The sequence below is a fragment of the Onychostruthus taczanowskii genome, unplaced genomic scaffold (assembly GCF_017590055.1).
Source record: "Onychostruthus taczanowskii isolate IOZ18803 unplaced genomic scaffold, ASM1759005v1 scaffold95, whole genome shotgun sequence".
Lineage (NCBI taxonomy): Eukaryota > Metazoa > Chordata > Aves > Passeriformes > Passeridae > Onychostruthus > Onychostruthus taczanowskii.
In genome coordinates, this window is record NW_024507546.1 from 1,164,810 (window position 1) to 1,181,685 (window position 16,876).

At 46.2% G+C, this 16,876-nt stretch overlaps 2 protein-coding genes across 6 annotated transcripts in view; both read left to right on the top strand.

Annotated features, from left to right (window-relative positions):
- LOC121347842 (elongation of very long chain fatty acids protein 4-like) overlaps positions 1–9,178 on the top strand; it is a 32,935-nt gene extending 23,757 nt beyond the window's left edge. For 3 of the 5 annotated variants that reach the window (XM_041426770.1, XM_041426771.1, XM_041426769.1), the window contains 6 exons: positions 1,464–1,651; positions 2,820–2,900; positions 3,586–3,645; positions 4,765–4,879; positions 5,817–5,944; positions 7,241–9,178. In XM_041426770.1, coding sequence (XP_041282704.1) covers positions 1,464–1,651; positions 2,820–2,900; positions 3,586–3,645; positions 4,765–4,879; positions 5,817–5,944; positions 7,241–7,411 — 743 coding nt within the window. In that variant the 3' untranslated portion in view covers positions 7,412–9,178. Of the gene's footprint in view, positions 1–1,434; positions 1,652–2,819; positions 2,901–3,585; positions 3,646–4,764; positions 4,880–5,816; positions 5,945–7,240 lie in introns of all 5 variants that reach the window. The other 2 variants (XM_041426772.1, XM_041426773.1) reach the window with 2 other exon arrangements.
- A 5,360-nt stretch (positions 9,179–14,538) lies between these two features.
- KCNA5 (potassium voltage-gated channel subfamily A member 5) lies at positions 14,539–16,873 on the top strand. The gene has a single exon (XM_041426848.1). It carries the CDS (start codon positions 14,665–14,667, stop codon positions 16,501–16,503), a length of 1,839 nt encoding a protein of 612 aa, XP_041282782.1. The 5' UTR covers positions 14,539–14,664; the 3' UTR covers positions 16,504–16,873.
- Positions 16,874–16,876: the final 3 nt, after the last annotated feature.

Here is a 16,876-nt window from a genome sequence, read left to right on the forward strand (position 1 = left end):
AAAATGGGAATTTCTGCATAAACAGCATGATCATGAAAACCAAACCTAGAAGGAATGCAATCCTTACACTAGTCCACATTTTCTTCACTAAGCAGATTTCCACTTTTCCTTCTCCATGATCACAAACATTCCTGAAGTCTTGAAATATATCTCATTCACCCTTCAGTTGGATCACAGTAAGGAACGAAAGGATGGGGAATTTCCCAGTGGGCTCTGACAAGACGAGAAGCAATAAATGTTTGGGATTGCCTGTTGAGTCTGGAGTACTAAAGGAAGTGATTTTTTTAAATGCATATTCATAGGTCATGGGAAAGCTTACTTGGCCAAAGAGTTAATACTTTGGGGTTTAAACTCTTTGTGATGTCAGGAAAACCTGTTATCAGATGAAATACTGGCAGTAACCACTCCTCAGTGCTTGAGATTTGACAGCTTGTAATGAGGAGGCATCAGATTTTCAGTAGTTAAAGGCTCAGTTTGGTCCCAAACGGCTCTGATGTATCTCTGGATGTAAAAAAAAGCCACAAAATGCCATCAAGGTAGAACAGCAGGCTTGCAGGAGGAGGATGTGAGGCATAATGCTCAGACTTTACATAATGCTCAGTAAATGTTTCAGGACTTGAATTTCACAAGAGAGTGTAAATTGGGATTCAGGACTTCTGATGAACTGCTAAATCTAGAAATGGACTACCAAAGAGCTCCTGACACAGCCCATAATGGCCATCATAAAGAACTGGAAGGTTTAGAAGGGAGGGGGATTAACAGTTGTCCAGACTGGTATGGCATTTATAAAAAAATGAAGGAGTTCAACAGAGCAGTGATCACACAGGAAAGGAAAGCATGAATGGTAGCTGGGATGTTTTTGCTGATACAACATATCCTGGGTGATAGCAGGATTAGGAGGAGGTAGCATGACAGAAAATCTCTTGAGTTTCCCTTTGCTGTAGGACCAAAGAGCTGTTTCAGCAGGGATAAGTGTATTGGCATTTCCTAGCGAATTCATGCTTCTTAAGAGAGCCCACTGTATGAGTAGATATAAAAATGAAGGAGTGGAGAATTTCAGCTATCCTGAGGATTGTAAGGAAGTAACACCAGTGATTGAAACACTTTTATTATTTAGCTGTAAAGATTTACACTCCTGAGGAGCCACTGTTGCTTTGGCTGCTCCTGTGCCTCCCCACACAGTGTCTGGGATCTCTCCTTTCACCCAGGGAGGGCTCCAGCTCATCCCAGGAAAGATCTGCCTTCCAGCACTGCAGTCCATACCCAAAAATTGGGCTAAAGCCTTTACGCTAAAGCCTTTTGGCAGAGTCAGAGAAGAAGAACTGAGGTGCAGCTTTGCAAAGACACAAAGACATCAATTTTCTTTCTGCAACGAGTGCGCTGAAGGGAAGTAATGAACTACAATTAAATATATCCAACCTGCACTGTGTGGAGGTGCCAGCTGTGGCTGTTTTGCTTCTCAGATCCAAGGACAGACCCGTGGCCACTGGTCTACTCCCCTCTTCCAGTGACCCTGGTCTTCATCTCCTATCTCTTCATGGTGGCACTGGGACCATCCTGCATGCGGCAGCGGTGGCAGCTGGAGCTGAGGGCTCCGCTACTCATCTACAACCTGGCCATGGTGGCATTATCTAGCTACATGTTCTACGAGGTAAGGAGGCAGGACTGGCTCCTAGGTAAGCACCTGAGAAGGGATTGAATTCCAGAGCCTCCAGATTCCAGGGTTTGAACAGTTTTGCTGATGGACTCCGCTGAAGGGAGTAGGAGCTGGCTTGGACATGTCCATGTTTTACCACAAGAGGAGCAGTATTGTCCTGCTCTGCTTGATTTCCTCCCATTTCTCAATCCTCCTTCCATTCACTAAATTAACGCAGGATTTCATTAATCCTGAATGAATGAATTGCAAGTTGAAAATTCCCTATTCGGCACAGAGTGTGTGGAGGATGTAGAACTGCCTCATTTCACCTCAAGTCTGGCTGGTGATGGATCCATCTCTGAAGATGAGAACCACTGAACTAGTGGAAGGTGTCCCTGCCCAAGGCAGGGGATTGGGACTGGGTGATCTTTGAGGTCCTTTCCAACCCCTTAACATTCTATGATTTTCCAAAGTTGGCAGTTTTCTCCTGGAGTGCCAAATACTCTCTGTCTTCCTGCTGCTGAGAGTGCTAAGAACTTTTTTTCCTGCTTGTTCTTAATGCATAAGCCTTTCCACAAGCCTGTTCCCCCTAGTTTATGTAGGCCACTGAAAACTCTTTGTGGGAACATGGCCAAATAGGTTTCAAAAACATTTTGATGCCTACAAATATGCCCTTTTAATTTGTATCACAAGTGTCACATTAACACAAATTGCTTTTGGTTTTTTTTTGAACAAGTGCTGCTCTGTCTGAGGACAGATGTGCAAATTGCTTTTCTGTGCTTGATTGTTCAGTTGTATTGGTTACTTGGTCTCGTTTTTGGCTTTACAATGAACAGGGAAATGCAACCTACCAAAACAGAACAGGCTGGGATCTTTGCAAAGGAGAACAGAGTCTCTCAGAAAGACTCAGCAGCCTAGAATTCAGTATTCTGATGAAGTAGTTTTGAGCCCTCCAGTGATTACACAAAGAGTTACAAGTCTTCCCAGGACAGATTTGCTTTTTTTTTTTTTATTTCAACCAGGATGTGAAGCACTTTGTTTTAGGTTTTTACTATTTATCCATGGATTTTCTGACAGCAACTATAAGACTGAGACCCTACCTTAGCATTAATATGCCCATCTTTTTTGGAACACATGGCATTGAACAAAAAATTGATTTCTATTTGCTTTTTGTCTGTTTCAGTTTCTGGTCACTTCAGTCTTGGCCAACTACAGCTACCTGTGCCAGCCAGTGGATTACAGCCGGAGTGAGCTGGGAATGAGGGTACAGTTCTGGAGAAAGCTTGCCTTAGGCCCTGCCCTCCTGTGGCTGTGCAGATTCTTTTGCAAATAGCAATTTGCATGGCTAGGAAGGCTTTGACTCCAGTTGGTTGTTACCTGTAAATCTGTTCCACTAAATTGTCTCCTTCAACAGTTGTTGCACTTTGTTTTAGTTCTCTAAAATTAATCATCTCAGTCAACCCAGCCATCTAAGCTTTTTCTTTGACCACTGCAGAGAGGGTGATCTATCAATTTTGCATATTGATTATTGAAATAGCTGTGATTCTTTGCATGGATTATAACGATTCTGGGTGAAAACTGATCTTTATATCCTCTGCTTTGTATGACAGAAATCTAACTCAGCCCTTCTTTTAGCAGAGGGGTTTAGCTAAAACTATTCCTTGGTCATCACAGGGGTTTAGGTCCCACCAGCGTCAGCTTTCCAAAAAAGCTGCATGAGTTTTTTCTCTTTGGAATTTGGAATTACGATGCCTTGCTTTGAAGAGATGCAGGCATCATATTATCTTTTTGCTTTCTCAGAGTCTTGCCATCTGGACAAAAAAAAAAAAAAAAAGGAAACCCTTAATTTTACCCCCTTGCTGCAGACCCCGGGTGGGCAGGGATACAGCGTGGTTGAAAATGTGTTGATTTTGGGTAAAGCTCTAACCGCTGTGCCTTGTGCTGCCCAGCAGATGGCAAGAGTGTGTTGGTGGTTCTTCTTCTCCAAAGTCATCGAGCTGCTGGATACGGTAAGGAGGGCTCAGCTCCTCAGCGGGACCGGGGCTGGACACAGATACTTCTTTGGCAGAAAGGGGAAGCATGCCAGAACTAATGTCCTGGGCTGATCCTGTATTGATTTGCTGCTTGTCTCCATCTCTTGGCTGTACACATTCCCTCCCCAGCACACTTCCTGAGGCTGGGCACAATGCTAGGGGAGAGGCTTTACCCCCCTGGCTGCGCCAGGTGGGTCCCCAAAATTTTAGCTGCTGGTGCCACACAGGTTCTGCTATTGCCTGGCTGGCTGATTAACAGTGGGGCAGAAAAGGAGCTGGACAAGTCCTGGCATCTCTGCTGCCATGGATTTTCCCAGAGCTCTGCACTAAAGGTTTGTGTCCTGGGGGAATTGCAAGTCCACCTCTTTACAGCTTGTCTTCAGGTATCCTTCTGCACTGTAAATGAATGAAGTGACTGAACAAGGCCTCTGCTTGGCCAGCAGAAGACAGCTGTGTCCTAGCCTGAAATTTCACAGCTCTCTGCGGTATAAGTTGACAACCCACTGAAATGTGAATAAACATGTAGATCCTTCCTAGGCCTATTGCCAGGGTTTTGGTCAATCCCCTCTCTGTTTGCATCAGCAACAAGAGCAGGTTTTTGCCAGTCCTGAGTGCCTGAAAAGCAGATTCACTGTTTGTTGTGTGTGTGTATCAATGTGCATGGTGAAATGCAGTGACCTGACACGTATTCATCTGGCAAAACCATTCTCTTTACTAATACAAATTCCAGGAGGATTTGGCCATTCAACAGAGTGGATTTTTTGTGGGTTATTTTCTGGTAGTAAATATAGAACCTATGTCCTGAACAGGAGCAGATCCAAGCAGCTGTGAATTGTATGGAAGCTCAGTCAGAGTCTCAGAAGATGTGTCCTCTTTGGACCTTGGGCCCTGAATCCAGACGTAAAAATATTTGGGGCTTCGTGGAAGAAATTCTGTCTTCTAGCTCCCCCTATAACTTCACCAGTTTTTGTCAACAGCAGAGGAAATGGGTTTAGGAGATTCAGACTCATCATTAGCTATTTTTATAACTTTTTACTGTGAAATTTTTGTCTAAACACATTGACTCAAGATTTTCCTTTTCCTGGCTTCTTTCAGGTTTTCTTAATTCTGCGCAAGAAACAAGAGCAGGTGACTTTTCTGCACGTGTACCATCATGGGTCTATGCTCTTCAACTGGTGGTCAGGGGTCAAATACGTGCCTGGAGGACAAGGTATGCTTGTAAGAAATGCTGCTGCAAGAAAACCTTGTGTTTCTCATGGCTGTTTTGGGCTGTGGAGGTAGCATTAACAGTGCAGATGGGCTGACTGGCAGATAGGAAGCTCACCTACTTCCAAAGGTGAGAAAAATGTGCATTTCAGATGAACTCATCTGCTCAGCTCTTGGGGCTATTTAGGTTGCCATGTTCACTGCCTCACCCAGAATAAGAGTGTGCCATTAGAGTGGGTCCAAACAGAAAAAAACAACATCCCACAGAAGGTGTATGTATATCTCCTCCCAGAGCAGTGCTCCCTCACTCCCCGCTCAGCCCATGTTCTGGCTCTATTTCCTGCTCTGGCTGTGCCCATTTCTGGGCTGTATCCAGAAAGCTGCCCCTTTTTGCTCAACTGGAAGAGAAGCATCTGGGTACTAAGCCACTCTAGGTAGGCCCTAAACAAGATGCTGGGGCATCCTTCTTTTGGGAAATCATTCTGGCTACACGGCCTTGACACCAGAATGGTGTGAAATGCTTAGGTCAGACGATCAAAGTCTCTCCTCTGTCTTTGAAGCCCTAACTGTCTCTGAACACTTGATATGGGATAGGTATATCATGGATGCCCCAACCCTGGGAGTGTTCAAGGCCAGGTGAGACAGAGCTTTGGGACAACTCTAGTGGGAGATGTGCCCCGGGGGTTGGAGCTGACGACCTTTAAGGTCCCTTCCGACCCAGTCCATCCAACGATTCTGGATGCTGAAGGAAGGGAGAAGCTGATGTGCTTCCATGGTGTCCTGGTTTTGCATGGGAGGTATGAGATCCCAGGTGGAATGTTCATGCACAGAGGTGGGTGTAGTGTATTTTGGAAGCATCATCATAGTGGCTGTGAGCCCTTCACAGGGTTAGCCTGGAATGGGTTGTGTGCCTTGTTCACCCTCATTTCTTCACTCCTCAGCCTTCTTTGTTGGGATGCTCAACTCCTTTGTCCATATCTTCATGTACGGCTACTATGCCCTGGCCAGCCTGGGACCACGGATGCGCCGGCACCTGTGGTGGAAGCGTTACCTGACCATCCTGCAGCTGGTAATTAGCTCCAGGTGTTCACCCCTACCCTCCCATAGCTCAGGTGTGATGGCCCCTGCTGTCTGTCACCTCACTGGCTCCATCTGACTGCTGCCCATGGAGGGCAGCACGTCCCCAGGTGCCTTCATGTGCCACTCTGAGAGGTGAAGCCATGGGTGTCCTGCTCCAAATGCTCCTTTCACAAGACTATTAGAGGCCTTCAGTGACCATCTCAAACTGATTATCCACAGCTTTGTAATGGGAAGGGAAGAGAAAAATTAACAATTGGAGTCATCCTTTTTATGTTGTATATGGAGCACTGAAAACAGAGCTTGATGTGGAGAGGTGGGGGAATTGATTCAGGGAAGCTTTGGATTCTCAGTAGGGCAGCAGATGGGGGAGCCTTGATTCAATTCCTTCAGAAAGGAAGGGGGTCTCTAACTGCAGGCAAACAGGCAAGTTAAAGAGAAATATGTGAATCTTACTCTTTCTCTAGAAAATCCCTTTGGGTTTTCTTTCTCTCATCTCTGATGAAGTTACAAATCTGGAAAACCCTGTGTTTTTTCAAAGATACAGCATAAATGCAATGGTCCAGAGAGGGACAATGATTGTAGGAGAGATTTTTCCCTAAAAGAAAGGCTTTGCAAACCAAAAGTATGCAGTTACGAGGGAAGAGGAAGAGGATATGTGTAAAACCATGGTGCAGTGAAGGCTGCTCCAGAATTCTCACTTAGCCTGCATGGCAAAGCAGAAAAAGAAAATATTGCATGAAATAAAAAGGTATTTGTAATGCAAATTATAGCACAGGAAAAAAAATATTTAATAGCTCTTTGTTAGGTAGAACTCATTGCTTCAGGGTATTGAGACAGGTGACTTAGTAAAATTTAAAAAAAATATTAATGTTGAATGTTTAAATTAATAAAGGTAATATCTGTAGTTCCTCTCTGCAAGTTAAAATACAAATCAAAATAATTATGGGTATAATAACCTGATTACCACTGGAGAAGAGGAATCTCCCACCTTCAGTTTCCATATTCCAGCATCTCAGTTACTGCACTGTGGCAGAGAAATGGGCCAAGGGCAGGACAGGCTGGGTTGGTTAAACCTCCAGGTTTGATGGACATCTTTCCTGGTGGGAAAACACTGCTAAACTTGACAGGAAGGTTTCCAGGGATGTCAGGAGAGACAAGCAGGTGATCCTGTGTGTTGAGGACACTGCTGGGATGTTGCGATAGCTGTGATGGTCTCAATGGCCAGCTGAGGTGTATCTCATGTAGGTTCCTTAATCTGGATGCTTCTTTTTTCCATCTCTTCCAGTGCCAGTTTGTGGCCATTGCTGCTCATTCTTCCTACAACCTCTTCACAGAGTGCCCCTTCCCTGATGGCTTCAACACTGCAGTCTTCCTCTACATCCTCAGCCTCCTGGCTCTCTTCCTACGCTTCTACTATCAGACCTACATCAGGGGAAAGCGGGAAAAGCTGACTTGAAGGAAATCAAAAAGGACAGAGAGCACAGCCTGATGAACATGAGCATTCTCTGCTGCTTGTGACCTGGTTTCAGGAAGAAAATGTATCTGGGAAGTGTGTGTGAGGCTCATGTCTTGCCTTCAAATCTCCCAGGTCAGGGAGAAGAAAGCAATGATGTAAACTCAGGGATTAAGGAACTGAGGGGCACACTTAATTAAGCTGAGGCCAAGCTAAGCCAAGTAGCCACCACCATTGCAGGCTTTGGGGACATTTGCAAGATAAAATCTTTTTCCCTTCCACCTTTAACTCGGTGTCCAAGGTCTAGCAGCCAGCTACAACTCCCTGCCTCATTTCTCTTAGGCTGTAGAGGGTTTCTTTGCATCTACAAAACTATCTAAGCTTGGTGTTGTAGGTCAGGCAGGCTCATGTGCCTCCAGCCTGGAAATCAATGTCCAGGTAGCCGCAGAGGCCAGGAATCCATAGGGACTGCAGGATGTACGCTGAATTCCACCCTGTTCTGCTAAGAAAGCTCCTACTAGGCCTGGGGTGGTCCTGATGGTTTAAATTCTTATCAGTATAAGCAGCAAGGAAATTGGACATTAGATTGTCTGGCTGGACAGGTGTCTTCACTGTCCTGAAGCTAAAGAAGGCATTATTAGCACTTTCATCCTAATAAGAAACCAGTGTGCTAAGAGTCACCATGTCCCATTTTCTGGAATGCTTATTTCCCTCTGTTTGCTCTCATAGCAATAGAGCATTTTAATGCATGATGATACTTGGTATTTCTCCTTGTAGGTGCCATATTTGAACTAGAAAGAATAGATTGATGTTCCCTATTCATAACTTTTTTTCTCCAATATATTATTTTTAATACTGTTATTTTTAAATTTTGCTTATTGTCAAACATAAAGAGTTTAACAACACCATAAGCAACCAACCACCTCCACTACCTACTTGTATAAGAATTAATATAAAATGTATAAAATCAATTCATTGGGTAGTGCAAAGCTGCATAGCTCCATTGATTTTAAGACATCACTAACTGGTTTCTTTTTTTTTGCTCCTAAATCAATTACAACTAGAATTTGGCTTATATTTGAACTTACATTCATCTGCAGACTGTTAAATATTGTTAAAGTTTTGATGTGGTAGTACTTTGAAGATCCTAATTAAACTACAAAGTGGTAATTATTGATTGAATCCTGCTCAGTTGATTATAACTGGTACTACAGAGTAGTGGTATTTTGTGAAACACAAAGGGGTTGAAGGAGAGGGTTGGAATTAGTGACATGATGTGTTGCCATTGCCAAGCCAAATCCAGCTCAAATGTAAGAAAGTCCAACTCCACTGGGAATGTCCAGAGGACTAGAGCTGGCCTGAACCTAGCAAATGGATGTACCCAAAAGACCTGTGTGCTCTACAACAATCTGGAGTCGAGTGGCTGCAAAAAATAAATTCAATTTGTTTGTCGCTGCTCTGTGCTTGTACCCAAATCCTTTCCTTCAGCCCCTCCAGACACATGTGGAAGATAAAACAATATTCTGCCATTCCTCACTCTCCTCCCTTCACACACAGACACAAAGGATTTGTTCACACTGTCACAAGGTCACATCATCAATGTCCTTCCTTTGATTTAAGCAGTCTCTCTTCTGGTTGTCACTGGTGAGTATGAGAATCACTGCATCTGTGCTAGTTGGTTTTCTTCCTGTCAGCTATTTTTCCATGCTAATAAATTAATACATAGTGACACTTTCAAATACTGGAGTTCCTCTTCTGTCAGAATTTTAACTAGCAAATCCCTTTGGTGGGTCCTTCATTCCTCCCTTTGTTTGGAAAGACAGGAAAATGGGTCTGCTATGTATCTAACATATTCATGTGGAGGGTTTCGCTTGGGGGCTGTCCAGAGCTGAAGACTCAGTGCAAGTAAAGCTGTTTCATTACTCCAGTCCACCTAATGATTCATTTATGACCCTCTCCTGCTTAAACATCAGTACCTTTGGCCCCCTAGTTTCGTGGTAGAGCGTTTCCTGCAGCTGGCTAAATTATCTGTGCTCACAAAGCAATCTAATGCTCTTTCTCCTATACATGAGTAGATTTCAACCTCAGTTTCCCCTCACTTTAATGTTTTCAGAATGTAGTAACTAAGTTCACTCATAATTTTATACCAGAATAAACATCATGTATTTTGATTTTCCTTGATTCATGACTGCTTAAAAATTGGAAATGAGTGCAAAATCTGAATGAGATTACTCCTTGGTTTTCCACTCTTAAAATACATTAATTTGTAAATGCGCCATTTACCTTTTTTTTACGGCAGCCTTTGCAGCTTAATTTGTGTCCATGTATGACAAAGCAATGGATTCTGGAGTGTCACTGGCCACACAGGTGGTAACAAAACATGAAAGTACAAATCTGTCACTTGACAGCTTGAAGTGACTGATCACCTAAATCAGACACCACTGTCACCACTTGTTCTAGACATGAAACTTTTGATTTATTCCTGTCCCTCTTCCTCACAGCCTGAGTGAGTGGCCTGATCTTGAAAGAGTAAGAGCTTTTTGCTGGTGTGACTTTGATGGCACAAGATGAAAATGAAGTATTTTCAGTTGACTAATAAGGAGGATTGAATTTGCCCAGAAACACCATGCTTTCCATACAGGAACAAACACTGGCATGGAACACAGCTGTTACAGAAGCATTGATGCAAGCAAAATTCACTTGTGAGAATATTTGCACTGGCAGTGAAGAAAAAACTGCAGTGGTATAGCTGAGTGGCTCTGCAGGTTACTCCTTCAGATTGTCCTTGCTTGTCTTCATTCTCCTGTTTTAAAATTGGGTTGTCCAGTTGGAACTGTCCAACTGGGCAACCCTGTTGTGACAAAAAACCTGAGAGCACAGCTATGTGCTTCTGGAATTTAACAGAGAATAAAGGCATTGAATGGGAATTTGCCTCTAAAATCAAGTCCCTGGAATTAAAGATTACACCACAGCAAAGAACTGGAAGTCAAAAGGGGATGGGCATTATAAATTGTAAGCTTGGATGGCTCATGCTATCTGATAGAGTCCACAGCTTTGAGGATGGGTTGAAAATACCCACAGCTGGATTTGTGAAAAACCTCTGGGCCAAATGCTACTTCTACATATGAGTGACAAAGGCTGCAGTTCCTCTGGAATGAGGCTGGCACAGCTGTGTGGAAAGCAACACGCTTAGCTCCACAGCCGTGTTTGCTGGGAGCAGGAGTGTTATTCAATCTTAACAGATGACTTTTGGGGGTATGGAGGTGTGTAAGTCTTCCCCTTACAAACTATGGGTAATTTGATGTTCGTAGAGCAGATTACGTGAACAAGATTTAAAGCACAGTGCAAGTAGGCTGCTGAAATGAATAAGCTTGATATCTGGTAGTGCTCAGCATCTTTCCTGCTGTTCCAGTCAATGTAAATTATGGATGTTCAGATCAAATTACTTTTGAATTAACCAGACCATTTACTCAGTGCTTACTTTCTCTCTGAAGATAAATGAGAGGGATTCTCATTTTAATCAAAACAAAATACAGAAAAGAAAATCAATTACTATTTAATGTTTTTTCCATCCCTGTGTGGTGGAAAGTTTCCAGAGGAACTTGGGCTTAAAATTGCAAAGCAATATAAAATGCAGGGATATGGTTGGGTTTTAGCTATTGGATATTTTTATTTACTATCAGAAAACATGGCTGTGTTGTTTTTTTTAAAAAGGCAAAAGAATTACTCTAAACAATTAAACAAGTAAAAGCAGAATACAGTAGATTGCTTCAACCAAAAAATAAAAATCTGTTGATACAGATGTAAACCACCTAGAAGCCAAACATTTAGAAATATCAGCCAGCCCTATATATAGAACAGTGTGAATGTGCTGAATTCATTAATGAATAGTTTCATGGATTAGGGCTTGATAAATGGAGTGCTCCATCCAGATGTTTACTGTGATTTGTCAATGGTCTGGTACTTAACCCTCCTGGAAATACGAGTCTTTTCTCTAGGATCTCTCCTGGGGACTGTGGCAGTGCCTCTCTCTGGCCTGAATCATCTCAGGACAGGATCAGGCTGCCGAGGAATTAACTAAGTGGCAGAGGCATGAATTTTCCTTTAACCCTTTTGGTTTCCTCGCACCTTCATATGATTTCCTCACCATCTGCCACAACCTTGCCATTATTTAGTCAACACATGGAAAAGGAAAAAAAGGAGTCATCCATGTCATCCCAGGGTCCCTGTAACCACAAAATGTGCCGAGGGACACACACGGAGTCGCATCAGCACTGAGGAGGAAAAGGGCTGTGGGCAACCTCAAGAGCTTGGTGTGCCCCTCTTCACCACTCAGCGTGTTTTTATTTTTGTGATGCTACCACTCCCTGTCAGTGACAAGGATGACCCAAGAGGTAGTATTTGTGAGAAGACTGATGTCCTCAAGGTGTCCTTGGTCAGGGTACCAGAGAGTGTGGTGTGTGCAGGAGTGACTTTGGGTGTGGGTAGGTGAATGCAGCCCCTGCAGACCATCCCCATGGCTCATTTCTCACTATGTGGGACCTCTCCATGGGATGGGTCCTTCATCTCGCTGTGGGACACTGAAGGACAGCTCCCAGCAGCCACACCTGCTGTGGAATGGCACAGTGGGAGCTGCAGTGAATGCTAGGTTTTGTTGTGGATGTGCAGGACTGTAAAGGACCAATTTTCTGTGTTCAACTTCTGGCTAAATCGCAAGTATGTAGACAAATAAATTATTTTCAGGGACTGCCTGGTTAAAACATTAGTAGCACATCTCAACACTATTCTTCCCTAGTCTGCATGTCATCCTTTCTCTCCAGTACCTTGTCTTTCTGCTGCTCTTCAAGAGCATGTCTTTACACTGAGCTGAAAAAATGAAGGCTATTAAATAAAAATTGTCCTTTAAAATTCCCTGCTTGGAGTAGATATTCCTTCCCCTTTAACATCATCCTCCCACTTTCTCTTGTCCCTTTTTTCTGCTCTTCTTTTGTACCCACACATACAGACACCGTAATAGATTCTCGGACCTTTTAAAGCTGCAAAGAAAGTAGCTACAAGTTACTCAAATACTGTACAAGCAGCTGCATTCTTCTGATCTATCAATTAATAAGGTACTTTTCTTCATAAGGTTTTCTGCAAGGCTTTAATCCAAGTGAATTTGGGCAAGTTTTATTTTTCTTTGCACTTCAGCATAATCCCATCTGCCTTCAAATTCAGGATGTGAACACTGCAACTTGATACTTAGAAAAGCTAGAAGCTTGAACTAAAACTTAAATTTGGCATACTCCCTGCCAGGCATTCCCTTCTATTGATGAAGGAATGAGAGGCAGCAAGTTACTGCTCTTCTGTGCACTTTATTCTGCTCTGAGTGGTGCCCACTGTCACAGATATCTGAGGATGTTTTCTCCTGAAATAATGAATTGTTATTTCCAAGGCAATGTTTGGAGGAAGAATACCTTTCTGACAGAGCTGGAAAACCAGAATAGTTTTCGAGTATGCAAGGCCTGCTCTGCTTGTAATCCCTGATATGCACTGGTAGCAGATCCCTTATTGTGGTGCACAGCTGTATCTGTGGTGTGTCTGTATTTATCATGGGTTTTGCTAGTCTCAGAGGGTGTTATCCTAAATTTTGCAGGTTTGATATGTTGCCCCATTAAATAGCTGTAAATTAAAGGGCCATTATTTTGAAAGAAGAACTTATCTTCTACATAATTTTGCTTCTTGAAATCACTGGTGTGAGTAAAGCTGTCCTTTATTCACTGGAACAGTGGCAAAACAGGTTGGCAATTCTGTCTTTAGTTCTTGGAGATAAAATGCAAGCCACCACGTACAGAAACCATTTAATACAATTATGGTTTTCTATTTTGGCACTGCTTTTAATATCTTTGGGCAGATTTCATACACAGAGGTAATGTTTTAAATTAGGGGAAAGCCACTAGTCACAGTGAATCTAGGTGAAGTGTTTGATGGAGCTATGAGTAGTAACATAAGGATTTAGGAAAAAATGTCACTGTGATGCCAACTGGAAGGCAAAATCGTCACAATCAATTTTGTTAGAAAACCAGAAACTCCACAAGATTGGAGTGGTGTGTATATACCTATAGGTTCTAATTCTACAGTATTTATATACATATTTAGTGTATTTCCCTGCAGACCTTGAGTAGAATAGATGAGTTCATGGCTTGAATACAGCAAGTAAGATCTTAGCATTGACTGTATTACTGAACTGAAGTAATTGAAGTCATTGTGTCAAGCTACTCATTTCTCTCTAATAAAATGTGCATCTACTGAAATGTTTTAGCCTTGGATGTGGGTTTAAGAACGCATCAATGGGAAAGTGTTTGCAAATGTTAACATGAAAATAGCACGGCAGAAATGTCGTTTGCTGGCTTGGGAAGCATCTTTTGGAGCCACAGTAATTCAGCGAGAAACTCGAGGGAGCAGAAGTGGGGAGAGCAAACGCAAAGTGGAAAACAAACAAACAAAAAAAATAATATATATATACCCAATCCCTTCCTTTGTTCTTATTCCGCTGGGGAATGGAGGGGGGGACGACACACGCCAAGAGGAGCCCGGAATCCCCGAGGCTTTCAGTTCTGATTTTCATTAGAGGTGAGCGGGGGTTTGCAGCCAGAAGCGCTCGCTGCCAGCAAATCCACGTGCGGGGGTCGCTCCGTAATCGCCCGGCGCGGCGGGGGCGCGGGCTGCGGAGCGGAGAGCGCTGTGCCCCGCGCCACCGGCCCGGAGGGCAGCCCCAGCCCCCTGCCCGGGCGCACGTACTGCCGGGCCGGCCTCCCGCACCTCCGGAACGCTGTCCCCGCCGCGCATCTCCCGCCCGGGCACCTGTGGGTATCCCCACAGCCGGGCCCCGCTGCCCCAGCGCGTCCGCGCTCCGACGCGCAGCCCCTCGGCGGGGCGGAGCGCGGGGGGATGCGGGATCCCAGCTCCCCGGGGGATGCTGCCGCTGCCTGCGTGGGGGCGCGGAGCAGGAGGGATCCTCTTTGACGTCAAGCGACCATAATATAATGATCGCTCGTTCATATCCGGGTCCCCGGGCGACTCCCCCGGGCCGCGCTCGGCCGCGCTCGGCGGCGCAGCGAGGGTAGGCGGGTCGGCAAGGACAGGGCAGGGCAGGGCAGCGCAGCGCGGCCGCCCGCAGGTGGCCGGCGGCGGCAGCGGGGCGGCGAGCGCAGCATGCCCGCCGCCTCAGACGCGCCTGCCTCCCCCCGCCGCCGCCGCCGCCGCCGCTGCTGCCCATGGAGATCGCGCTGGTGACTTTGGAGAACGGCGGCACCACGGCCATCGCGGGAAGCGACGATCCCGCCGCCGCCGGCGGCCGGGCGCGCTGGCGGGGCCACTTGCTGCACGTCGCCGGCTCGCCCCAGCTGAGCGACGGCAAGGAGAGCGCCCCGCCGGCCCCGCCGCCGCAGCCGCCGGCCGCGGAGGACGAGCAGCGAGAACGGCCCCCGCCGCCTCCCCGCGCAGGAGGCAGCGGCGGGCCGCCGCGTCCGCCGCCTCGCGCAGCGCGCCCCGCCGCGGACATGGGGCCGTCCGAGGAAGGGGGACACCGCCGGGGCATGGCCATGGCGGCGGCGGGCGACGAGGAGGAGGAGGCGGCGGCCAACCCGGGCGCCATGCACCACCAGCGGGTGCTGATCAACATCTCGGGGCTGCGCTTCGAGACGCAGCTGGGCACCCTCAACCAGTTCCCCGACACGCTGCTGGGAGACCCCGACAAGCGCATTCGCTACTTCGACCCGCTCCGCAACGAGTACTTCTTCGACCGCAACCGGCCCAGCTTCGATGGCATCCTCTACTTCTATCAGTCCGGGGGCAAGCTCCGCCGGCCCGTCAATGTCTCCATCGACGTCTTCGCCGACGAAATCCGCTTCTACCAGCTGGGTGAGGAGGCCATGGAGCGCTTCCGGGAGGACGAGGGCTTCATCAAAGAGGAGGAGAAGCCCCTGCCCCGCAATGAGTTCCAGCGCCAGGTCTGGCTCATCTTTGAGTACCCCGAGAGCTCCAGCTCAGCCCGGGCCATCGCCATCGTCTCCGTGCTGGTTATCCTCATCTCCATCATCACCTTCTGCCTGGAGACCCTGCCCGAGTTCAGGGACGAGAGGGAGATGCCCGTACCCCTGCCCCCACAAGGTGGAGGTCTGAATGGCACGCCTGGGGACTCCCCACCCATGCAGCCACCCAGTAGCCTGGCTGACCCCTTCTTCATCATCGAGACCACCTGTGTGATTTGGTTCACTTTCGAGCTCCTCGTGCGCTTCTTCGCCTGCCCCAGCAAGCCCGAGTTCTCTCGCAACATCATGAACATCATCGACATCGTGGCCATCATCCCCTATTTCATCACCCTGGGCACCGAGCTGGCCCATGAGCAGCAGCAGCCCGGGGCTGGCAGTAGCAATGGGGGTGGGGGCCAGCAGCAAGCCATGTCCCTGGCTATCCTCAGAGTCATCCGCCTGGTCAGAGTCTTCAGGATCTTCAAGCTCTCCAGGCACTCCAAGGGGCTGCAGATCTTGGGGCAGACTTTGAAAGCCAGCATGAGGGAGCTGGGCCTCCTCATCTTCTTCCTCTTCATTGGGGTGATCCTCTTCTCCAGCGCCGTGTACTTTGCTGAGGCTGATGATCCCGAGTCTCATTTCTCCAGCATCCCTGATGCTTTCTGGTGGGCAGTGGTAACCATGACTACTGTGGGCTATGGGGACATGAGACCTGTCACTGTGGGGGGCAAGATTGTGGGCTCCTTGTGTGCCATCGCGGGTGTGCTCACCATTGCCCTCCCTGTCCCTGTCATTGTGTCCAACTTCAACTACTTCTACCACCGAGAGACTGACCATGAAGAGCAGGCTATCCTCAAAGATGAACACAGTAGTGCTCAGGGCAGCACTGCGGGGGGAGAAGTGAAGAGAAGACCCAGCAAAAACTCTCTGAATAAATCTGTTGTGCACTTGGAAAACAGTGAGGAGTTCAACAATGGCACCAGCTCCTTAGAGAAAGCCAATATCAAAGCAAAAAGTAATGTAGATCTGAGAAAATCCCTCTATGCTCTCTGTCTGGACACCAATAGGGAAACAGACCTGTGAGGAGAGGAGATGGTTAGAGTTCAGAGGGGCAAAAGGATTTTCTGGTGTCAGAAACTTGCTACTATAATTATTCTTTTAGTACCAATTAGTTTTTTAAGTCAGGCTGTATTTTATAAATTGATCACTGTCCTGAGCAATCCTCCAGGAATACATATTTTTATGTTCTTTTTCCATGACACAAAGGGTCACTTATTTTTAAAATAGACTAAGAATAAGCTACACTCCATGATGCAGGAGCTGGTAAATTATGACAGTGAAAAATCTAATTTGTAGAAACTTATTTTAGCAAGTGGTCATTGTTTTTTAAATGGGTAATTTGTAACCAATTCAGTTGCTCCGCGTTTAGTGTAAAGAACTGGGGGGATGTGTGTGT